Source organism: Grampus griseus, assembly GCF_964374135.1.
Source record: "Grampus griseus genome assembly, chromosome: 11".
In the NCBI taxonomy this organism is placed as follows: domain Eukaryota; kingdom Metazoa; phylum Chordata; class Mammalia; order Artiodactyla; family Delphinidae; genus Grampus; species Grampus griseus.
In genome coordinates this window covers 81,644,486-81,671,097 of record NC_139005.1, presented here as the reverse complement: position 1 = coordinate 81,671,097, position 26,612 = coordinate 81,644,486, and the positions used below count along the sequence as shown (strand labels likewise).

At 35.9% G+C, this 26,612-nt stretch overlaps 1 protein-coding gene across 5 annotated transcripts in view; it reads right to left on the bottom strand.

Moving 5' to 3' along the window:
* ACTR6 (actin related protein 6) overlaps window positions 1–23,995 on the bottom strand; it is a 32,128-nt gene extending 8,133 nt beyond the window's left edge. The window contains exons 1-10 of one of the 5 annotated variants that reach the window (XM_082666840.1): window positions 23,868–23,995; window positions 21,805–21,922; window positions 21,152–21,220; window positions 20,159–20,282; window positions 18,830–18,965; window positions 18,681–18,737; window positions 8,546–8,644; window positions 8,372–8,450; window positions 2,792–2,963; window positions 1,175–1,313 (exon numbers count right to left, since the gene is read on the bottom strand). In XM_082666840.1, the coding sequence (XP_082522966.1) occupies window positions 1,175–1,313; window positions 2,792–2,963; window positions 8,372–8,450; window positions 8,546–8,644; window positions 18,681–18,737; window positions 18,830–18,965; window positions 20,159–20,282; window positions 21,152–21,220; window positions 21,805–21,922; window positions 23,868–23,935 (1,061 nt within the window). In that variant the 5' untranslated portion in view covers window positions 23,936–23,995. The other 4 variants (XM_082666843.1, XM_082666841.1, XM_082666842.1 and 1 more) reach the window with 4 other exon arrangements.
* Between the last annotated feature and the right edge of the window lie 2,617 nt (window positions 23,996–26,612).

Here is a 26,612-nt window from a genome sequence, read left to right as displayed (position 1 = left end):
CTCCATTCTTTTTCCGAGGTCCTGGATGGTCTTCACTCCCATTATTCTGAATTCTTTTTCTGGAAGTTTGCCTATCTCCACTTCAGTTAGTTGTTTTTCTGGGGCTTTATCTTGTTCCTTCCTCTGGTACATAGCCCTCTGCCTTTTCATCTTGTCTGTCTTTCTGTGAATGTGGGTTTTGTTCCACAGGCTGCAGAATTGTAGTTTCTTGCTTCTGCAAGAAGATTGTAGGATTGTAGTTCTTGCTTCTGCTGTTTGCCCTCTGGTGGATGAGGCTATATAAGAGGCCTGTGCAAGTTTCCTGATGGGAGGGACCGGTGGTGGCTAGAGCTGACTCTTGCTCTGGTGGGCAGAGCTCAGTAAAACTTTAATCCGTTTGACTGTTGATGGGTGAGGCTGGGTTCCCTCCCTGTTGGTTGTTTGGCCTGAGGCAACCCAACACTGGAGCCTACCTGGGCTCTTTGGTGGGGCTAATGGCAGACTCTGGGAGGGCTCACGCCAAGGAGTACTTCCGAGAACTTCTGCTGCCAGTATCCTTGTCTCCACAGTGAGCCACAGCCACCCCCCACCTCTGCAGCAGACCCTCCAACACTAGCAGGTAGGTCTGGTTCAGTCTTCCCTGGGGTCACTGCTCCTTCCCCTGGGTCCCGATGCACAAACTACTTTGTGTGTGCCCTCCAACAGTGGAGTCTCTGTTTCCCACAGTCCTGTCGAAGTCCTGCAATCAAATCCCACTAGCCTTCAAAGTCTGATTCTCTAGGAATTCCTCCTCCCACTGCCAGACCCCCAGGTTGGGAAGCCTGACGTGGGGCTCAGAACCTTCACTCCAGTGGGTGGACTTCTGTGGTATAAGTGTCCTCCAGTCTGTGAGTCACCCACCTAGCAGTTATGGGATTTGATTTTACTGTGATTGCGCCCCTCCTACTGTCTCATTTTGGCTTCTCCTTTGTCTTTGGATGTGGGGTATCTTTTTTGGTGAGTTCCAGTGTCTTCCTGTCGATGACTGTCCAGCAGCTATATCATTTCATTTTTTGAGAAAAGAAAAATGAGCATCCCAAAGGTGAAATTAACCTGGCAACCCAGTAGAACCAGGCTTTAAACTCAAGTCTGCCTACAGACCTCTTTATCTGTAAACTAACTTCCATGATTTGTTTCTATATAAGCCAACACTTACTTTTCAGGCAGCACAACAGAAACATCATAATCTGTCGGAGTGAGACATCGAACTTCCGAGTAAACCCGATCCCTAAATCCCGGGAAAAGGGAATTTCCTCCCGTCAAAACAATGTTCTTAAAAAAATGCGGCTGCATTTCTTTTAAAAGAGAAAAATAGGAGAAAGAAAAAAGGCATTAGAATATCTGTTTACTTATCTTTCTGGAGAAATGGGGATGAGAGATTAGGTAAAAGCAATTGGGGATGAAAGTTACTGGTTGGGAAACCATATAGTTTTTTATAACCATATAAATTATAACTTATAAGATTTTATAATGAGGTTATCATTTATACAAATAAACATATTAAACAGAAATATGACCTCACAGTTCTTTAAAAGAAAGGCTAAGGTGAAGGGGTTGAACTACTAGCAACTTATTACATATACATGTAAGCTATACATAAATGAGTAAAATTCTAGTAGCAGACATTTGAAAATTAAAATTGTTCTCCCCTAAAATGGAGGCGGTCTTTATGTAGGCTGAGACTGTTAGCTAGTGTAAAGATGAAAAGGAGGTCCTTCATAACATTTTAAACTTGAAAATCCAAGTTTCCATGTTATCTCACTGAGACACACATTCTTATTGTGCAACACTTACAATTGATAGTGAAAAATACTCAATCTATAATAATATTTAAAGAAAGGATCTTATGTTCTACACTCATTAAAGTTACATGATAGCAAATATTAAGTGCCACATGGTTAGTCTATCTTAAAGGGCTACCAAGCACCACTGGGAAATTTGTCAGGAATTGATAGGTACTGGCCATCCCACCTAATGCTTCTGTTCACAAAACAGGGACAGAGTAGTGTTACGTTAATATTGAGTCTTACAACACAACATTAAAACAGTGTAGTACAAAATGTTGTATATCTCATGACTGCAACTTTAGATAAAATGAGAAATCAATATGAAATATTAATGTGAAATTAGTTTTGAAATAACTATATTAAGGTGATGGCATTATCTGACTTTTTTTCTTTTTTAATGGGAGGAAAGGACACTGCATAGGCAAGATTTTCTCCAATGCCTACACTGTTCCTTATGAACTAGGAAGACATTTTTAAGCTATAAAGGTACTCCAAAACTTTAGAACATTATTTAGTTAAATCATGCTTCAGGAGAACCCAGAAATCACTGTGAAGCACTATACTTCAATCTCATTAAAACTAACTTCCTGTATATTAATCAAAATGTAACAGAAGGAATAAACCAGTCTCATCAACAGCTAAAACCCATTAAATTGGTAAATTATAAATTTCTACTCTGTGCAAATTTGGCTTAAATTAAAACTTTTTAAATGAATATAGCAATTTAATACTTATAAAGAGATGAAGTTCTTCAAATTTAAGCAGACCATAATTACTCTTCCTATATCAAATTTACAATCTAGGATCAATAAAGAATTATTCAAGTAAAATAAAGTACAATAAAGAATTATTCAAGTTAGATCTGGAAATCTCTGCAAATAAAGTAGCCATTTGCTCAAATTATTTAGAAGAAACAGATGACTTCTCTAGGGTTCACAGAGCTTATGATTTTTAAAAAATATCATTATTCCTCATTATTTATGCACCTTCAGGTAAGTTCTGAATTGAATAGACAATAGCTTCTGGAATTCCCATTTCTTGAATTCCTATATCAGAAGGATTAAAGAGTATTTCTGGAACAGCAAATCTCTCATTGGCCAGACGAAGAATTTGTTCCCCAGATTTATATTTTCCACTTAACACCATTTCTTCTCTTGGCTTAAAGAAAAATAAGATGAAAAGTTTAAGTTATGTTATCTAGCTCACATCACTAACATTTAGTAATATGTAATACCAGTATATTAACCATGTTCTTGGAAGTTTCAGGATTCTCAAAAGTTAGAAAAATGTGGTCTTCTCTGCTGTTGCCTAACCACACACATAAATAACTACTGACTCTTAATATAGCTATTCCCCCAAAGATGATCTGGCTTTATTCCACACATTTTAAAACAGAAAGAAAGAAAAGGAGAATAGAGGAGAAGGAACTTCATAATCTACCTCTAAGAACAGAGTGATTCCAGTTTTTAAAGAACAAAGAACATACTCTAAATAAAAAACACTGTACCTTATGTTTCCAGCACTATCTACTTTCACTCCCCTGGCCTTGCCTTAGATTTTTATTGGGCATTATGGTTTTATTCTATTAGGATTTCCCCTTTCCCTTGTGCAAAAAGCCTACATCATTAAACTTCTTTATTATTTATTCAATCTCTATTCAAAAAACAGTTTCCAAAATGATTTAAGCAAATACATGGACTTTATCACTGAAATTCTTTTGCTATTTATTTTCTGTTAGCCCACCCAGTCTGTGAGCTGTGCTCCTGAAGGGGCCAGAAAAAAATAATCTCCTTCTACAGCATTCTACATCATTAAAATAATGGTCCCTCTCAATTGCACTAAGACTCATCAGCTTTTCTAGATTGTTAAAGACATTAACTTCATTTGACTCATATATGCAATTTTCCACCTGTAACAGAGTATATCCCAATCCTCTATATAAATATAAAAATACTTAAAATATATGAAAAGAAATATTAATAATTTATTGTTAAAGAGTAAAGTATATAAAAACTATTCCTTAATATAATTAGTCATCTACTCTCTGTTCAGGTTTCAGCTTCCTCAGAGAGGCTTCTTCTGACTCCCAAATAAAAGATCCCTCTAGTATTCTTACTATCTTCCTCAGAGAGGCTTCTTCTGACTCCCAAATAAAAGATCCCTCTAGTATTCTTACTATCACCCTGTATTATCCTTCATCATCTACACTGTTCGCCATCACATATCCACTACCCAGTATAGCATGCCAGTCAACAATGTGGTGTTTGTTTTAGGCATTTTACATACATTATCATACTGAATTCTCATATAACCCTGTAAGGTAGATATATTTTCCTTTTACTAATGATGCAATTGCGCTAGGCAAGGTTACATGACTTGCTCAAGATCATTCAACTAATAACTTGAGCACACGCAATATATTCCTCCTACTACATTGCCTCTCTTAACCTGGATATGAATGATTCTGATTTCTATCATTTGGAAATTCCATGCTTGAAACTTTCTTTTTTTTTTTTAATTTTTTTGGCCACGTCATACAGCATGTGGGATCTTAGTTACCAGACCAGTTGATCAAACCTGCAACCCCTGCACTGGAAGCATGGATTCTTAACCACTGGACTACCAGGGAAGTCCCTTGAAACATTATTTTTAAATAAAAATATCCTAAAAATTACACAAAATTCACAATACCCTAGGAAGAACAAGGAAAGCTACACATCACTTTCAATCCGATTAAACTATGGTTGCACTAGCAAAGAGAAGAATATTATTTCTTCACAGATAAAGTATTCTTCCTTCTCAGGCAGAATGGAAAATACTTCCTATAAATTTACAAATTCATTTAAAAATGATATTGGCTTGAGTGTATAGGCTATAACTCATATTGTCAACACTCAAAATAACTTGAGACAGATACAGACTTGGAGAAACTTGGAGAATTTAATTTGACAAAACATTAGAAGTTATCTAATCCACAGCCCTGATTTTACAGAAGAAGATCATGTGACTGACCCAGGGCCAAATATCTAACTGGGGGAAAAGCCAGAACTAGATATCCTTGCTGAATGTTAGCTCTAAAGCCACTAATCGTTAATATATAATCTGGAACTACAAGTATTTTCTGTTTCTAAGAGTACAATTTCAAAAAGATTTTTGTTTTAGACATAGACAAATGAAGGAATTTATAAAGGCTGCTGGGAGTTGCTATTTTAGTCAATGCAAGTCATGATTACTGTACAGCCCTCATAAATTTCATTCTGGTACCATGAAAGAAATGTTTAAACTACAATGGCTCTGCAGAAAGTGATAACAGTTAACTATGAGGACAATTTTCTCAATTTAGGTCAGTAAAGCATTCATTACACTTTCGTAAGCATCCTCTTTCTGTTAAAAAATAAAACTGGAATTTCTATCGGTTGTAATCAGTAACAATATTACAGACCTTATTATTATTGTTACTGTCATCAGTACTAGAAAATCAAGGTTGTAAGTTTTTCCTAAGTATTTAAAAATATTCTTGAATAAACTATCAAGGTCCGAGTTTAACAATATCCTAAGTATAAAGGCTCTCAAACAAGTATAATTCTCTTTCATCTTATGCAGTATTGTTTTTCTAGTTTCATAAGTATTTAACAGCCCTCATCAAAGATTTTGATTGTCAGGCAATGATGAAAACAAGTTAATCAAGTATTAAATTTAAAAAATACATTTTAGGAGTAATCCTAACATATACAAAATATAACCATTTCTAAACCTTAAAAATTATTAAGATGTACACAATTTAACATGTATTATGGTAAAAATGTTCACATTAATTGACAAAGTAAAGGTTAATCCATTATTTCTGAAATAAATATTTGATGTAACATTCCATCATCTGGTAAAAGTTCAGTCCAACTGACTATGTCCACTCAACTGATGTTAAAGTGTACAAGTAACAGGGAGTCTATACTCAATTAGTGAAGTGCCGTCATTAACAAGATTCTGATCACAAGGCCAAAGGCCAATAAAAGAGCTGCAAACAATACAATGTGGCTTCTGCCTTTTTTCTCCAAAGCTGATGAGTAAAACAATAATCAACTGGGGGAACAACCATGACTCTACTAGCTCACTATGTAAGGTGTAGGATTGAGAAATCAAGGCTTATGATTTGGGAAGGAAGCTAGCGGAGTTCAGCAGATAATGTCCAATAAACTGGTAAGTTCTCATTTGCAGGGCAAGCGAGAACTACATTTTAAAAAAGAGAAAGATTTCCAAACATAGCTGATAGTCCAATCACCTGGAAGAAATTTTTTTCTTTTTTAGAGATTAAGTTTAAGTTTTCAAACTTAGGCACTAAGCATTTCCAGGGACAGGGACTGAGAACATGGATACCAATTGTTCTTCAAGTGACCCAGGTGATTTTTAGTCAGGTTTGGAGGAACTGGGAATTACTGAGACTTTACTCGGGGTCCATCCCTGTAGAAATATGGATTACTTTACCACCATGAGTCCAGAGTGCTATAAATTCTCCACAAGGTGTTTTATATCACTGGACTGTTTTAATCAGCTATAATAAATGAGGATGATCAAACGTGCCTAATGAGAAAGTGGCTTGGTATCTATATATTTGGGGCAGTTTTCCCTGTCTTGTAAAGAAAAAAATACACCTTCCATATCCTAAGTGGGACATGGGCTTCCAGTTTCTCTCCCCAGTTCATGCCAGACAACATGATCCCATAATCTGTCACAATTCCCACTTCTAAAAGCTGGCTTTGGTCCTTCCGCAAGGATATGTTTCTAAGGACACTACAGGATGATTTTGATTTTATGAGGACCTGGGTAGCCTTCTCTGAATTCTGATGTGTATTTCACCTCAATAATCTGGCCACCAAATTTTTTTAATTTCAGGCATAAAAACAAGTATAAATAATTATATAAAACCCATATATCTGGATTTCCCTGGTGGCGCAGTGGTTAAGAGTCTGCCTACTAATGCAGGGGACACGGGTTCGAGCCCTGCTCCAGGAAGATCCCACATGCCGCAGAGCAACTAAGCCCGTGCGCCACAACTACTGAGCCTGCGCTCTAGAGCATGCAAGCCACAACTATTGAGCCCATGTGCCACAACTACTGAAGCTCATGCGCCTGGAGCCCGTGCTCCGCGAGCCCGTGCTCTGCAAAAAGAGAAGCCACTGCAATGAGTAGCCCATGCGCCACAACGAAGAGTAGCACTCGCTCACTGCAACTAGAGAAAGCCTGTGCAAGCAACGAAGATGAAACAGCCAAAAAATAAATAATTAAAAAAAAAAAAGAAAAAACCCCATATATCCATCAACCATTTTAATGTAACTTCACAGATATAACACTCCCCCTTTAAATTTGGTGTTATCATTCACATACATAGTTTATATGCTTTTACTTCATATTTATAAATTCCTAAACATAATAATAATTCTGAATAGCCTGAAATGGTATACGTCCTTCGAAAACTGGCTTTTAGACATCATCATGTTTTAGACAGAAACACATTTCTGAGACTTATCCATGATGATCATGTAGCTCTACTTCATTTTCACTGCTTATTTTATAATATGAATATATCAAAATTTATCTATTTTTCTACCATTAATGGCTACGTAGGCTCTTCCCAATTTCTCACTCTTTTAATGTATACTACAATGAACATTACCATACATGTCCCCTTGAGAAAATATCTCCTTGTGCTTAAGTTTCTGACCAAAGATTTTTAACTTCCTACCATTCCTCACCAAGCCAGTAACTAGAAGGGCAAACTTCACATTTACCCAACCACAGAACTGATAATTTACCTGAGCTGCTTAAAGATAGGGAGAAATTACTTTGTTTTCACATCCAAGATAAACTCTTCTCAACACTTTGAAAGTGCACTGGATTTTGCTGTTTTCAACTACAATCTGATAGCAGAGCCTTGGGTCAGCTGTGCCAGTAATATTCACAACAAATAACCTACTTCTAACTGGACTTAAACTAATTCTTAATGAAACACAAAAGGGTAAACCATAATATAGGTAATGATACTGTTAATCTCCAGATTTGTCCCATGTGCTATCATGGCAGATAGTTCTTTTTCTAAATAACTTTAGTAGAGATATTAACTAATAATTCATACACTGGTGCCTAAAGAAATGGCCACCAGGCAGGAAGGCAGTCATCAACAACTCTGTGAGATTCCACCCATCCCAGCTGGATGCTGTTCAAACCTGACTGAGGTGGTCACTTGAAGAAATATCATTGAGTATTTTTTAAATGACCTTACATCACAGACTTAGAAAACAAACTTATGGTTACCAAAGGGGAAAGGTGAGGGGAGGGATAAATTAGGAGGTTGGGATTAACATACACTATTATATATAAAATAGATAATCAACAAGAACCTACTGTACAGCACAGGGAACTCTACTTAATACTCTGTAATAACCTATATGGGAAGGGATCTGAAAGAGAATAGATATATGTATAACTGAATCACTTTGGTGTACACCTGAAATTAACACAACACTGTAAATCAACTATACGCCAATATAAAATAAAGTTTTAAAAATTACCTTACAAAAGCCCTTTTTAATTGTACTAAAGTCAGGCAAAACATAGTCTACCATTACTGTATTTTCTTCTCCTTTCAACCTGGAAAACAAAACATAGACTTATAAAATATTTTAACTATGTGTAACATTACCCAAGAATCAACTTTCTAGTTCTTAGGTTACCATTATACATACTTGGCAATATCCATGTCTCTATAAAAATCCTGAGACACATAGCATACATCTTCTTTCACTTGATTAATCACATGTGTTTCGTCCATAACATGTAACTGCCTAAACAGAAAAAAAAAATGGTAACGTGAAATAAAAAAAATTTAGACCCACCACCAGTCCCTCCCATCAGGAAACTTGCACAAGCCTCTTAGATAGCCTCATCCACCAGAGGGCAGACAGCAGAAGCAAGAAGAACTACAATCCTGCAGCCTGTGGAACAAAAACCACATTCACAGAAAGACAGACAAGATGAAAAGGCAGAGGGCTATGTACCAGAGGAAGGAACAAGATAAAACCCGAGAAAAACAACTGAATGAAGTGGAGATAGGCAAACTTCCAGAAAAAGAATTCAGAATAATGGGAGTGAAGACCATCCAGGACCTCGGAAAAAGAATGGAGGCAAAGATTGAGAAAATGCAAGAAATGTTTAACAAAGACATAGAAGAATTAAAGAACAAACAAACAGAGATGAACTATACAATAACTGAAATGAAAACTACACTAGAAGGAATCAATAGCAGAATAACTGAGGCAGAAGAACAGATAAGTGACCTGGAAGACAGAATGGTGGAATTCACTGCTGAAGAACAGAATAAAGAAAAAAGATTGAAAAGAAATGAAGACAGCCTAAGAGGCCTCTGGGACGACATTAAACACAACAACATTTGCATTATAGGGGTCCCAGAAGAAGAGAGCGACAAAGGACCAGAGAAAATATTTGAAGAGATTGTAGTTGAAAACTTCCCTAACATGGGAAAGGAAATAGCCACCCAAGTCCAGAAAGCGCACAGAGTCCCATACAGGATGAACCCAAAGAGAAACACACCGAGACACAGAGTAATCAAACTAGGAAAAATTAAAGATAATGAAAACTTATTGAAAGCAGCAAGGGAAAAATGACAAATAACATACAAGGGAACTCCCATAAGGTTAAGACCTGATTTCTCAGCAGAAACTTTATAAGCCAGAAGGGAGTGGCATAATATATTTAAAGTGATGAAAGGGAAGAACCTACAAGCAAGATTACTCTACCTGGTAAGGATCTCATTCAGATTCGATGGAGAAATCAACAGCTTTACAGACAAGCAACAGGTAAGAGAATTCAGTACCATCAAATGAGCTCTGCAAAAAATGCTAAAGGATCTTCCCTAAGTGGGAAACATAAGAGAAGAAAAGGACCTAGAAAAACAAACACGTAACAATTAAGAAAATGGTAATAGGGACAGACATATCAATAATTAACTTAAATGTGAATGGATTAAATGCTCCAACCAAAAGACACAGGCTCGCTGAATGGATACAAAAACAAGACCCATATATATGCTGTCTACAAGAGGCCCACTTCAGACCTAGGGACACATACAGACTGAAAGTGAGGGGATGGAAAAAGATATTCCGTGCAAATGGAAATCAAAGGAAAGCTGGAGTAGCAATACTCATATGAGATAAAATAGACTCTAAAATAGAGTGCTACACGAGACAAGGAAGGACACTACATAATGATCAAGGGATCAATCCAAGAAGAAGATATAACAATTATATATGCACCCAACATAGGAGCACCTTAATACATAAGGCAACTGCTAACAGCTATAAAAGAAGAAATCGACAGTAACACAATAATAGTGGGGGACTTTAACACCTCACTTACACCAATGGACAGATCATCCAAAATGAAAATAAATGAGGAAACAGGGGCTTCCCTGGTGGCCCAGTGATTGAGAGTCCGCCTGCCGATGCAGGGGACACGGGTTCGTGTCCCAATCCGGGAAGATCCCACATGCCGCAGAGTGGCTGGACCCGTGAGCCACGGCCACTGAGCCTGTGTGTCTGGAGCCTGTGCTCCACAACAGGAAAGGCCACAACAGTGAGAGGCCCGCATACCGCAAAAAAAAAAAAAAAAAGAGGAAACAGAAGCTTTAAATGACACAATAGACCAGATAGATTTAGTTGATATTTATAGGACATTCCATCCCAAAACAGCAGATTACACTTTCTTCTCAAGTGCGCACAGAACATTGTCCAGGATAGATCACATCTTGGGTCCCAAATCAAGCCTCAGTAAATTTAAGAAAATTGAAACCATATCAAGCATCTTTTCCATCACAACGCTATGAGATTAGAAATGAATTACAGGGAAAAAAACGTAAAAGACACATACACATGGAGGGTAAACAATACGTTACTAAATGACCAGGAGATCACTGAAGAAATTAAAGAGGAAATCAAAAAATACCTAGGGACAAATGACCATGAAAACACGATGATGCAAAACCTATGGAATGCAGCAAAAGCAGTTCTAAGAGGGAAGTTTATAACTATACAAGCCTACCTCAAGAAACAAGAAAAATCTCAAATAAACAATCTAACCTTACACCTACAGGAACTAGGGAAAGAAGAACAAACAAAACCCAAAGTTAGCAGAAGGAAGGAAATCATAAAGGTCAGAGCAGAAATAAATGAAATAGAAACAAAGAAAACAATAGCAAAGATCAATAAAACTAAAACCTGGTTCTTTGAGAAGATAAACAAAACTGATAAACCATTAGCCAGACTCATCAAGAAAAAGAGGGAGAGGACTCAAATCAATAAAATTAGAAATGAAAAAGGAGAAGTTACAACAGACACCACAGAAATACAAAGCATCCTAAGAGACTACTATAAGCAACCCTATGCCAATAAAATGGACAACCTGGAAGAAATGAACAAATTCTTACAAAGGTATAACCTTCAAAGCTTGAACCAGGAAGAAATAGAAAACATAAACAGACCAATCACAAGCAATGAAATTGAAACTGTGATTAAAACTCTTCCAATAAACAAAAATCCAGGACCAGATGGCTTCATAGGTGAATCCTATCAAACATTTAGAGAAGAGCTAACACCCATCCTTCTCAAACTCTTCCAAAACATTGCAGAGGAAGGAACACTCCCAAACTCATTCTATGAGGCCACCATCACCCTGATACCAAAACCAAACAAAGATACTACAAAAAAAGAAAATTACAGACCAATATCACTGAGGAATATAGATGCAAAAATCCTCAACAAAATACTAGCAAACAGAATCCAACAACACATTAAAAGGATCATACACCATGATCAAGTGTGATTTATCCAGGGATGCAAGGATTCTTCAATATACACAAATCAATCAATGTGATACACCATATTAACAAATTGAAGAAGAAAAACCATATGATCACCTCAATAGATGCAGAAAAAGCTTTTGACAAAATTCTACACCCATTTATGGTAAAAACTCTCCAGAGAGTGGGCATAGAGGGACCCTACCTCAACATAATAAATGCCATATACGACAAACCCACAGCAAACATCATTCTCAATGGTGAAAAACTGAAAGCATTTCCTCTAAGATCAGGAACAAGACAAGGATGTCCACTCTCACCCCTGTTATTTAACATAGTTTTGGAAGTCCTAGCCATGGCAATCAGAGAAGAAAAAGAAATAAAAGGAATACAAATTGGAAAAGAAGAAGTAAAACTGTCACTGTTTGCATATGACATGATACCATACATAGAGAATCCTAAAGATGCCACCAAGAAACTACTAGAGCTAATCAATGAATTTGGTGAAGTTGCAGGATACAAAATTAATGCACAGAAACCTCTTGCATTCCTATGCACTAATGATGAAAAATCTGAAAGAGAAATTAAGGAAACACTCCGATTTGCCATTGCAAGAAAAAGAATAAAATACCTAGGAATAAACCTATCTAGGGAGACAAAAGACCTGTATGCAGAAAACTATAAGATACTGATGAAAGAAATTAAAGATGATACCAACAGATGGAGAGATATACCATGTTCTTGGATTGGAAGATTCAATATTGTGAAAATGACTCTACTACCCAAAGCAATCTACAGATTCAATGCAATTCCTATCAAATTACCAATGGCATTTTTTACAGAACTAGAACAAAACATCTTAAAATTTGTATGGAGACACAAAAGACCCCGAATAGCCAAAGAGTCTTGAGGGGAAAAAATGGAGCTGGAGGAATCAGACTCCCTGACTTCAGACTATACCTCAAAGCTACAGTAATCAAGAAAATATGCTACTGGCACAAAAACAGAAACACAGATCAATGGAACAAGATAGAAAGCCCAGAGATAAACCCATGCACCTATGGTCAACTAATCTATGACAAAGGAGGCAAGGATATACAATGTAGAAAAGACAGTCTCTTCAATAAATGGTGCTGGAAAAACTGGACAGCTGCATGTAAAAGAATGAAATTAGAACACTCCCTAACACCATACTCAAAAATAAACTCAAAATGGATTAGAGACCTAAATGTAAGGCCAGACAGTATCAAACTCTCAGAGGAAAACATAGGAACGACACTCTTTGACATAAATCACAGCAAGATCTTTTTTGATCCACCTCCTAGAGTAATGGAAATAAAAAGAAAAATAAACAAATGGGACCTAATGAAACTTCAAAGCTTTTGCACAGCAATGGAAACCATAAACAAGATGAAGAGACAACCCTCAGAATGGGAGAAAATATTTGCAAACGAATCAATGCACAAAGGATTAATCTCTGAAATATATAAACAGCTCATGCAGCTCAATATTAAAAAAACAAACAACCCAGTCCAAAAATGGGCAGAAGACCTAAATAGACATTTCTCCAAAGAAGACATACAGATGGCCAAGAAACACATGAAAAGCTGCTCAACGTCACTAATTATTAGAGAAATGCAAATCAAAACTGCAATGAGGTATCACCTCACACCAGTCAGAATGGGCATCACGAGAAAATCTACAAACAATAAATGCTGGAGAGGGTGTGGAGAAAAGGGTATCCTCTTGCACTGTTGGTGGGAATGTAAATTGATACAGCCACTATGGAGAACAGTATGGAGGTTCCTTAAAAAGCTAAAAATAGAACTACCATACCACCCAGCAATCCCATTACTGGGCATATACCCAGATAAAACCATAATTCAAAAAGACACATACACCCCAATGTTCACTGCAGCACTATTTAAAATAGCCAGGCCATGGAAGCAACCTAGATGCCCATCGACAGATGAATGGATAAAGGAGATGTGGTACATATATACAATGGAATATTACTCAGCCATAAAAAGGAACGAAATTGGGTCATTTGTAGAGACGTGGATGGATCTAGAGACTGTCATACAGAATGAAGTAAGTCAGAAAAGGAAAAACATATATCGTATATTAACGCATATATGTGGAACCTAGACAAATGGTACAGATGAACCGGTTTGCAGGGCAGAAGTTGAGACACAGATGTAGAGAACAAACGTATGGACACCAAGGGGGGAAAGCTGTGGGGGTGGTGGGGGTGTGACGAATTTGGCGATTGGCATTGACACGTATATACTGATGTGTATAAAACTGATGACTAATAAAAAAAAAAGAAAATTTAACCATAACTTACAATTATCATTTAAAATATTTTTCTGGAATTAAATTTTCAGGTAACTGATTTTTTAAAAATATTAAATTTTTGAATGTGTAAAATATTTTTTACTTTATGGAATACCCATTCCATTATGTTATTTAATCTCCCCATTATCCCTCTAAGGGCAAACAGTTCAGTTTGCAGAAGGAAATTGAAAAGAGAGGTTTTAAGTGGCAAGGATTATCCAATTAAAGGGAAACATTTTCTTCCAACCATTCTGAATAGAACCTTGCTAAAATGCCTTAACTATGTGCACTTTCTTTTCCTATTAGACAAGGACTGTTAGTCAGCACCACACAGTAATTAGCAAAAAGTAGATGCTTAGGGCTTCCCTGGTGGCGCAGTGGTTGGGAGCCAGCCTGCCGATACAGGGGACACGGGTTCGTGCCCCGGTCCGGGAAGATCCCATGTGCCGCGGAGCAGCTGGGCCCGTGAGCCATGGCCACTGAGCTTGCGCGTCCAGAGCCTGTGCTCCGCAACGGGGGAGGCCACAACACTGAGAGGTCCGTGTACCGCAAAAAAAAAAAAAAAAAACAGCAAAAAAAAGTAGATGCTTAAATATTTGATGAGTGAATCAGAGACAACACAGGCTTAATGTAGAAAATAAACATGTTTTTAAAAACAAACAAAAATGTGAGGTTATTTCCTTTGAATATTTTTCTCTGCACATAGATTTTTACTTTTTATGTTTTAGCCCAAACGTTATCTCATGAACATTTTCTTATTCTATTACATATTCTTTAAAAATATGATTTAATGCCTTATCATATTTCTTTTTAAATTTAATTTTATTTACTTTTTTATACAGCAGGTTCTTATTGCCCTATCATACTTCAACCAGAGGGATCTATTAATATGTATTTATCCATATTCCAAATATTGAAAGTTTAGATCAGGAGGAAAAATACTCGTGTGTTTATAAACATGGACTTTGGAGTCTGAGACAGGCTTAATCACAACTTAGTAGACAAATTACTTTATTTCTTTGGGACTCAATCTCTTCAACTCTAAAAGGGTAATAAGTTCACCAACTTAATACAGCTGCAAGAAGTAAATAATTCTAATCATACATGTAAAGTGTTTAGCATAGTCCCTGTATTCGAAATATAGGCATCTTAATCGATATCTCTGATTATCCCATTATTTATTCATACTCTAGGACACGTAATATGAAATACTTAGTCTCTTGGTATATTGCAAAATTGTTTACCAGAGAAGTTATTTCAAATTATACTCTGACCAGCAGCAAATAAGAGTGTCCATATCACAAATCTGCAACACCTTTTGAAAAAATTCTATTAATTTGGATTGTAAGAGTAGTATTTTAATTTGCATTTTCTGTACTAGAATGTGCCATGAGGAAGAGGAATTCTTTTCTGTTTTGCATCCCAAGCTCCTAAATAAATGCTCAATAAATATCGCAATTGAATCTGTGATTACTACAGATGTTTAACACTTTTTATGTCTGAGAATTATCCATTTTATAACCTTTGACAGCATGTAATTCTCCAATGATTATCTATTTGTGCCACTGACCATCTGTATTCTGAAAATTATCTAACCATTTTATACTGGGGTAGTGTTTTTCTTATGGATTGATAAGAGCTCTTAATATATTAAAGAAAACAACCCTGTGTCATATTTCTTTTAGGTTTATTTCTCAGGATTGTTTACTTTAGTTTTGCTTACAAAGGCTTTTGATGTACATAAGGTTTAAAATTTTTACATAGTTAAAAAACAAAAGCTGGCAAAATCTATCCTGTCCTTAAGTCAGTTGTTTTCAGACTAAACAGAGACAAAAGGGGGGCTAAGGGTGCTGGTAATATTCTGCTTGAACTGTGTTCTGGTTACATGAGTGTATTCACTTTTTGAAAATTCACTGAGTTGTACACTCATGGTCTTAAACTTCTTTTTATATATGTTTTACTTCAATAAAAAGTTTATTTTAAAAAGAAGTTGTAAGAAAATACACCCTTTGTTACTTCTTCCACTTTTTTTATTTTAATAAATTTATTTATTTTTGGCTGCATTGGGTCTTTGTTGCTGAGCGTGGGCTTTCTCTAGTTGCGGCGAGCGGGGGCTACTCTTCATTGCAGTGCGTGGGCTTCTCATTGCAGTAGTTTCTCTTGTTGCACAGCGTGGGCTCTAGGAGTGCAGGGTTTAATAGTTGTGGCACGTAAGCTCAGTAGTTGTGGCTTACGGGCTCTAGAGCGCAGGCTCAGTAGTTGTGGTGCACAGGCTTAGTTGCTCTGCGGCATGTGGGATCTTCCCAGACCAGGGCTCGAACCCGTGTCCCCTGCCTTGGCAGGCACCACCAGGGAAGCCCTCTTCCACTGTTTTTATGCTTAGCAATTCAGTTAAATATTTCTTGTGGTTTTATTTTTATATTTAAGTCTTACAACCATCTGAACTTCAGTGTATAAGGCAAAGTAAAATCTTAATTTTTCTCCAAACAGGGAACTTTACCTGTATCTTTTCTTGAACAGTTACTCCCCTCCTCATTGGTTTCTGATGCTTTGTTTAATATGTAATTACTTTTTTTTTTAACATATAATGTTTGATTTAGGATTAACAATTCAGTGTCACTGATCTGTCAGTTAATTCTTTTTTTAAAAAAAAAATTTATTTATTTAATTTGGTTGCACTGGGTCTTAGTTGCAGCATGTGGGATCCTAAGTTGCGGCATGCGAACTCTTAGTTGTGGCATGCATGTGGGACCTCATTCCCTGACTAGGGATCGAACCCAGACCCCCTTCATTGGGAGCACAGAGTCTTAACCACTGCACCACCGGGAAGTCCCTGTCAGTTAATTCTTATACAAGTGTCACCTTAATTTAATTATTAGTTTTAATTTTTTTAATCATCTACTAGAGAAGTCTCTTTTCATTATCATTCTTTTTCATCAGTATTTCTAGTTGTTCCTGCCAGCTTCTTCTCTTCAAGTTGGACTTCAACAGCCTTGCTTTTAAAAACATATGAATTTTTTTTCATTCAGTGTTTCATTCAGAAGGACTAAGTATATAGGCTTTGGACTGAAACTGCGTGGGTCTTGGTTAATGTCCTCATCTGTATCAGCCTTCCCTTACCTTTCTAATTTGCTGTTTCTGGGAAAGGGAATTAAACAACTAAACTTTTTGAAGCTGAGCCTAATTCTGTTTGGTTTCATAATGAGTAACATTCACGTAATCATAATATTGTAAATACTATTTATAAGTTTTCTATTTTTAAAATTAATCTACAATCAAGGCAAGAAGACTTAACTATAGTAAAGAGCATTATGTAAATATTATAAATTTCAATAATTAAGAAGAAATGGTATAGCAATGAAAAAAGTCAATCTCTAAAGGTTACATACTATATGATTCTGTTTCTCTAACATTCTTGAAATAATAGAACTATAGAAATGGAAAGCAGATTAGCAATTGCCAAGGTACTGGGACAAGGTGGGGGAGCAAATATAAAGTGGGAGCACATAGAAGTTCCTTTGTAATGGTGGAACAGTTCTGTATCTTGACTGTGGCGGTGTTTATGAGTCTATACATGGGATAAAAACCACACAGAACTAGAGGCGGACTAGTGCACGTAAAAAATAGTGAAAACTGAATATAATCTGTAGTCTGGTTAACAGTATTGCACCAACGTCAATTTTATCATTTTTATGTTGTACTAGTTATATAAAATGTCACTAAGGGTACACAGGGCTCTGTGTACTATTCTTGCAACTTCCTGTGTCTGTATTTCAAAATAAAAAGTTTTTTTTTAAAATGCGCTGGAGATGGGTAAGACAGCTCTAAGGGGATTGTGGTGATGGATGCATATGCTAAAAACCATTGAACTGTACACTTTAAATGGGTGAATTGTATGGTATGAGAATTATATCTCAATAAAGCTGTTTAAAAAAGTAATGATACATCTGAGAGAAAGAAAAGGAGGGAAGAAAATGTAGATGCACTTATTTTCATATATAACACAGAGGGAAGCCAAGAGATACTGACAGTATCATACCGGTCAAAGTTAATGTAGCAAAAACTGAGATTTAAGAATTCTACTTATGTTTTTAAACACAATAAAACTAAAAATAATAGCATTAATAAAATTTAGGAGGCAGGAGAAGAGTTGGCACGTGATTAAGTACTAATTCTTCATCTTTTAATAGTGGACAGTCAACTAATATTGGCTAATCCAGAAACATATCAATATATTATTAAGGCTTATAGAGATTAAAAAAGAGTAAAAGATAATGAAGTTGAAATATTATGCTGTGTATGGAGTAAAACTGACAAGAGAAATGGAAAGGGAAGGCAGAGATTTATTTTCTTTTTGGATCCTTATTTCCTTATACGTATTTTTAAATTTGTTTTACGAGGTACATATACATTTGTCATTTTAAAATATTATTAAGTATTAAGCTCTCTAGAATTTGGAAATGTCTTTTTGGTGGACACTACCATTTCATATGTTAGAAAGCTTTTCAACTTGAACATCATTAGTATTTATATATGTGATATAGTCTTCTAAGCAATAATATAGAATTGCCACCTGAACTTAGAACTAAAGGTAAGGAATAATTTTAAATTACTTTAAAAAGTTCACCCCCAGCATCCCATCCTCCCAAAGAATCAAAGTTAAGTATTACCTGTAAGATATAATCTCTTTTAGATGATTGGTTAGGAGTTTTCCTCCCACATTTATCCTAAAAGGGGAGAATTCAAATTTGGTTCAGTTTATTACACATTTCATTCAGTTTTATTCTAAGAAATAAGATGAAAATTGAATGCAACTCACCGAATAATTGCTTCTTTTTTCTTTTTACTTCTACAATAAGGAACTATATGTGTAAAGGAATATCCACTATCTACAATGATACAGCATAATTCAGAAGGATTATCTCGGAAATACCTATGTGCACTGAGAGCCCCAGCTATTTAAAAAAAAAAGATAAAGAAAAAATAAACACACTGAATAAGAGTATAATTAATTTAAAGCAATAAATAAAGAAAGGTAGCAAACTAAAACAAGCAGAAAGACAAAAACTTTATTTATAGGAAAAATGCTAATTTAAAATAACATTCCTAATTCTGTCACAAGCTCTTTATAATGCTTAAACTTTAAAACATGATATTTTTGTGGAAAATGATAAAAAATTTGTGATCAACTTTTAAAGGTAAATATTCACTTCACAGTTTATAATAATTATTTTAATAGCAGATGATTTTACTGAGAATTTATTACATGCTGGGCACTATTCTAAACTCCATGAGTGTGTGTGTTTTAATCCTCACAACAATCCCATTTCACAGATGAAGAAAGTGAAGCACAGGGAAGTTAAATAATGTGCCCAAGGTCACATGATTAGAAAGTAACAGAGCTAGGATTCAAACATAGACAGTGTGACTCCAGAGCAGGGTTTCTCAACTTTGGAACTCCTGACATTTTGGGCCAGATAACTCCTTGTTGTTGGGGGTTTTACTGTGCATTGTAAGATGTTTAGCAGCATCTGTGTCCTCTACACATTAGATGCCAGTAGCACCCTCCCAGTTGTGACAACGAAAAATGTCTCCAGACTTTGTCAAATGTCCCCAGGAGCAAAATCACCCTTGGTTGAGAACACTGTTTAGAGATTATGCTCCTAACCATTACAGTATACTGTTGCTTATACAGACTTAAATTCTACAAGCTAAATATGTGAATACTTTCTTTGTACAGTCATGTAATGTGATTCTAGCCTTTAATGAACTTACTTCTAAATAATATTTACAGATTATTTTCCCTCATATTGGCAGCCTGAGCTATTAACATTATTTCAAACAATAATAATAACAATAGCAGACACATCAGTGACAGAAAAGACAACTAACTCAGAAACAATAATCTTTCAGAGATTAGAAATGTGGCTAGTAACTTCATTAGGGAGAAATATCATATCAGTAAAAAGATAAAGTGAGAGAAATCTGACTAGATAATCTCTAAGGGTCCATCTAGTTTTTAAATTCCAGGTTTTATTTCCTTCAAATCAAAAAGAATGTCACCCAATATTCTTGGACCTTAAGTGTTTCTTTACTCTAGTCATATTCATATTCACATAACTCAATTTCAATAAAAACTTTAACTCACCATTTACTCTTAATACTGCTTGAAACTGGTATTCTTCAAATAAGATTTCATTCATTGACTCTTGAATTGAAGTGAAGTTAAAATATGGTTCTGTGATAATAATATTAGTGTCTAAAAAATCAACCTATGTGAGGAAAAAAATTCCCAAAGTTTTGTAACTTTGTAGTCATAATTATAAGTACTTGTTTTATATATATAAACACATTTATTTAATCCTCACAATAACCCTAGGAGACACGTCTTACTATTATTCCCTTTTAAAAGGTGAGCAAACTGAGGCACAATAGTGTTGAATGAGTTACGAAGGTCCATATAACTAGTTAGTGACATACCTAGGATTTGAACTTGGGAAGTCTGGTTACAGAATACATGCACTTTAACTATTATATAATTTTAACTCTCTTAATGATAGCATTGATAAAATGGTACTGTCAAATTGTTTAAAGATAATTATGCAAAAGTAATAAATGATACAACTACAGGCACTGGGACTGTTATTTTGTTTTTAAAAGTTAAAAGGTGAGAAGCTTTAGAATATTTAACGTTTACATAATTCTCTCCCACACACTCTTAAGAAGCATTAAAATTTGAACATTTTCTCAGTATACCTAAAGTCACACTAAAGATATTAAAAGCACAAAATTTTAACATTGTATCATTCACACATTCAGATATATCAGCAAAAATATTTTATTGTGAAAAAAATTAGACAGTGAATTGGTCTAAGAATAGCAGAAATCTGAAGTAAAAATTTTAATCTTAAGTTTCATACAGACTATCTCTTCTCAACTTCAAATTCCACTTCACAATGGAAATTCCATTCACTTGCACTTATTTGAAAATCAAAGTTAAGCACAGTAGATTAAATGACTTAAATATATATAAGAAACGTATTCAAAAATTTATAAATCTTAAGATATAAGCACAGATTTAAATTTTTCATTTGAATAAGACATGGAAATAGAAATTTGAATACATACTCCAATTTGTTACCTGATACATTTCTTTTCCAAAAAGGTAATCCCAGACTTGTCTTTGAACATCCCAATTCACCAAGTAGCCCTAAAAAATTTGTTTTATGAATTTAATTATCAAAAATATTTGAACAATTTTTTAAAAATCAGATTAATATATTCTAAATCACTGATTCTTATCTCTTTATGGTCACATTCACCAGTCTAATGATGTTTGAATTTGAAACCTATTATATTGGTATGTTTTTCTCCTTTTAGAAATTCAAAATATTACAAATTAACAATAACCAAAATATCAAGGGTTCAAAAGACACACCAATATGTAGAGATGCCTCTCTATACTCTTTTTCTTTAATGTGTTCGTTTCATTTAGCTTTAACATAAACAAGTAAAATTCAGTACCCACAATCAGTAACTAAATCATGGTCATTTATTTTTATTTTTATTTATTGAAGTACAGTTGATTTTTTTTCATTGAAGTATAATTAATCATGGTCAATTTTTTAACATGACAATTTAAATTCAACTTTTGGTTTTAATAAGATCTTAATTAAAATAACTTTTTCTCAGAGATTCAAAAATATTTTCATACATACAAAATCTTAAATATACATTCCAAATTATCCTTCAGTTTAGGTCTTTAATGCTAGAAATGACATACAGTTGAATTACCTTTTGAAAAGGAAGAATATAAAAGAGTCCAGAAGGATCCTTTATTTCATCTATCTGGTTGGCAGTAAAAGTTTTAAGACGTGCCGTTTTTGACCTGAACTGACAGTTAGGAATAACTCTATAAACAAAGAAACAAATAATGTAATTATTCCCTAAATACTTAGTTCCTAAAAATACATTTACCTAACCACCACCCTTGGTGTCAAAAAATATCCAAAACCAGTGTTTCTCATTCTGTCTTCAAAAAATTTTTACATGCCTTTTTTTTTTTTAAGGTTCTAGTATATACCAGTTCTGTACTGGACCCATTATCTTTCTCAAATAATCTTCAGGACACCCTTATGGGTGGGTATTGGTTCTGCCACTGCACAGAGGTGAAGAGGGGCTGAGGTAAATAAAGTTCCTGGAAAATTCTTAATACCATTCTGGTAAGAAAAAAAAAAAATCCAAGTTCAAAATTCTGACCATAAAATTAAGTTTCCATGGAGTCAAAGATTTTCAATCAGCAAGATGCTATAAGGTACAGATGTAGGAAGTAGTTTTAAATATAGTTGCTGCGCACCATGGGTTTACAATCTGGTTAGGAAGACAAACTAAAACCATTATCCATCATACATGTGTACACATGTATGTGTGTGTATGCGTGTGTGTGTGCATATATATGCACACACATACAGAGAAAGGGATAGAGAAAGTGAAGGGGAACATGATTTGTCACCCCAAAACATTCCACTTTGGTATAAGGATTATTTTGCGCTAAAGGCGATTAAAATCCTTGCATTAATTGGGATAATACTGTAAAAATGTTTTATACCTGATTATTTCACTTACTATGCTGTCATTTTCTCTATGTTTAAATAGTCTTCAAGGACATAAAAACAATATATTTTAAAATTTATTTATTTTATTTATTTTTGGTTGCATTAAGTCTTCATTGTTGCACACAGGCTTTCTCTAGTTGTGGCGATTGGGGGCTACTCTCTTCGTTGTAGAGCACAGGCTCTAGGCGTGCGGGCTTCAGTAGTTGTGGCACACGGGCTCAGTAGTTGTGGCTCACCGGCTGAGTTGCTCCGCAGCATGTGGGACCTTCCCAGACCAGGTCTCAAACCCATGTCCCCTGCATTGGCAGGCGAATTCTTAACCACTGCGCCACCAGTGAAGCCCAAGGACATAATTTTAAAACCTGCCTTGTAGTCAATCTTGGCTGTATTACAATTTTAGTCAATTTACTGTTCTTGAATATTTAGCTTGCTTCTCCCTACACCTTTGTGTCACCATACACAATGTCTATACATGATAATAGAGTATTCCGCACTCTTATCAAGACTTCTAAATTATTCCTTAAGTAACTGATAATAGAACTGCTGTCAAAGGATGAGAACAATGATACACATTGCCAAAATAAGACTGTAACAATATACATTCCTACGCAGTTTGTCCTCTAAAAAAAGAAAAAGGAAAGGAGGGAGGAAGGGGAAAAGTCCCCTGTGAATACTCTAGAGCAAAAGTGTGTCTTTTAATTTGCTTAGTCTCTACTCAAACATAGTTTATGAAAGCCAGTGTAGTATTTGTTTGAGTCTGATTAACCAGGTCAGCCAATGAGCACTTAGAACGGCTAAAGTACAAAGCCTTCAAAGTCTACAGCCCCTGAAACAGTGGTTTTTACACTTTTGGGGGCCATGGAACCCTTTAAGGATCTGATGAAAGCTATGATCGCGTCCCCCCAAAAATGCATATACACAAAAACGTTGCCCACGATTCCTGAGGGTTCATGAACTTTGTGTACGGACCCCTCTTTCGGGAACCGCTTCCTTAGAAGCCTATTTTCCTGAACTATTTCCTGTTACGAAACGAAACACGTCCCACTTCCGGGGCCACGTAGCCCAAAGTTAGTAGCCATGTCTCACTTCAAAGCATTCAAACTACCCAACTCCAACCAGAGCATCCCTCTGCCTGAGGGCCGCGCGGGGGCGTTTGCAGTTTACAGACGTCCCAAGATGAAGCGTAATATACGTAACTACTAGGCATATATGCTTTGTCCCTCGGAGGAAGCGAACACTTACGAGACATTTTCATGGCTGTAACCGATTTTGGCGTTGTAGGCTCCGTTATCCAGCACTAAGGTCGTCATTTTAGTACTAACCGCAGTTGCTTTCTTTTCCCGACCCTTCTGCTCACGCTTTTTCCGGCACTCTATGGTGGCACCCACGGAGCGTAAGGGCGCTTCCGCTCTCCCGTAGCAACTGAGGACGCCGGAAGGCAGAGATTGCACTGCAGCCCAGCCTGCCAGCAAGAGTCGTAACGTGCTTCCTGTCTCAACCCGTTTACGTTTTGGCCAGATCCAATAAGAGAGAAAACGCTGTTTTTTTTCGCCCAATGTGTGATTGTTCTTTACTTTTGCAGATTGAGTCGCTCTTGGGAGTTTCTTCTAACCCCTATAACGAACCATCTTTGTGGGGGGTTGGGGGGGAAGGTGGGTGTGTGTGTGTTCGAATAGTATTGTTCAGACAGTAACGTCTTTTGAAGAATAAATTGCAAAGCCATACGCAGCACGGAATTGGATATGAAGACTCTTCAGCTTTATTGCCCACCACTGCCATTCTGACTGTTGGATCCAACCACCCTGTTACAAACACGGAACACGTCAACACGTCAACCGCCTCGCTTTTTTAACTCACAGTCTTCCCTGTCTGCTTGTTCTTCTGCACGGAGTTTTGTGTCTTATCTCAAAAAGCTTCTAGACTTCTGACACACTCCTCCTTTCCCCTTCCTGAAATTAGGTGTTCCTCGTATGTGTTCCCTTAATGTCTTGGGCTCACTTGTCTATACCGTAATGGTTAAGAGAATGAATTTTAGGTTGGAATCCGGACTCTGCCACAAAATGGCTGTGTAACCTTGGGCGATAAAGATAAGGGTTAATACTTAGATAGGGCTTAATGCGTGTGGTTAAATTGTTCTAAGAGCTTTATGTATATTTACTAATTTAATCTTTACAATTTATGAAGTAGGTCCTATTATTGAAATCAAAGATAGTAGTTAAGAGTGCAGTCTCTGCATTCAAACTCCTGGGTCAAATCCTGGCTAACTACATGTTTTGGACAGGTTAGTTAACCTCTCTACACCTTAGCTTCCTCATCTGTAAAATGGACAGGTTAGTTAACCTCTCTACACCAAACCTTTTGGACAGGTTAGTTAACCTCTCTACACCTTAGCTTCCTCATCTGTAAAATGGAGTACTATAATAATCCTCCCTTGCAGAATTATTTTATGAAGAGTAAATGATAAAAGTCAAGTACCTGTTAGTAATTATCATCATCGTCATCCTTTTATCATGTGATCATTGTTACCTTTGCCATGGCAAACTCCTTTAAGTTAGGCATTCTATTGGTGTCTATATTCCTTTGTATCAAAAAGTCATTGAAAGTCCAAAGTTAGTTATGTCCAATTTTAGTCGTTCTATTTTCTCTAACAATATTAAATTGATAGGATCCCCCATGTAAAAAATATTTTATCAGTCTTACATCACAGAGTAACCATCATTTCTATTCACCTCTCATCTTTTAAAATAGGCTCTTTCAAAAAGCTTCCCTTTTCGCTTTCCTTCATATTTACCTGATCCTGGATCAAGATCATTTTTGTTCTTGGCTTCAGCTATCATTGAATACCAATAAATCCTAAAGAAGAATTTCTACCCCCACCTGCAACCTGAATGTTTCTATCCAGGGGTCCTGAGATAACCTTAAAGGTAACAAATCCAAAACAATTTTATCTCCAAAACTGCTTGTTTCACCTATATTACTTGTCTCAATTAGTGGTGTGCCCCAATATCTACCCGGTGCCCCAAACTAAAAACCTCAGTAAACTTCAACTCCAATCCTTGTATTAATCTCTGGAATTTGTCCTTGACCCTTTTTTGTTTATTTACCTTTACTGATACTGCCTTATCTTTCACCAAAAATAGTAATGCTGCCGCCTTCTCAAGGCTCCTGTCTCCATTCTCTTCTCATGATCTGTCCTCTGTACTGCCAGTATGGTTATCAGACTATTTTTCTAAATCAGAAAGCTGATCATCTTCCCCAAATTCAGTCACCATAGAAGTCTCCCAAGACTTGACACTGCCTATGAAATAATGTCCATACATTTGCAATCTCATCCCCCTTCAACCCATCCTATACTGTGTTGGTAAATATTTAACAACCGGATCTCCAAGAAAAAAGTCCTGATTTGTAGTGTTTACCATTTTCTGTGGTGAAAATACTGTCACAATGGCTGTTTTCAAGCTTTCCTGAACTCATCAAACACCAGAACACAGAGTTGGGAAGAGATGTGCACAACTGGTTCTCATGAGCCAGTATAAGCCAGTTTCAGCACAGACTGTTCAGTAAAAGCCCTGACTCTATTCACCTTCACACCATGCACTCTCCCCTCCCAGGTTTTAGTATAAAGAATCTCAAGCATGTAACTATTACTTTTCAAATACATGTATATTTTGAGAATGTGTAATTTTAAAAGTTAAAAATATCACTCTGATATAAATACATAATGAACATGTGCAACAGATTTAAGTCACATTAATGAGTGAACTAACTTTATACCCTATCTTGTTGGTTCTTGCCAATATGAGTTAACAAATCTTTGATGCACATTCATTATATATTTGTATGACAGTCACATTTTTAACTTTTTGAAAATCATACTTTGAGAATTAAATACCAATTAACAAAAATGTAAATTTAAACCACAGTTGTGTCTGGCATTCTCTAAGTACTTAAACTTCATTAGCTTAATCCTCACAACAACCACATAGC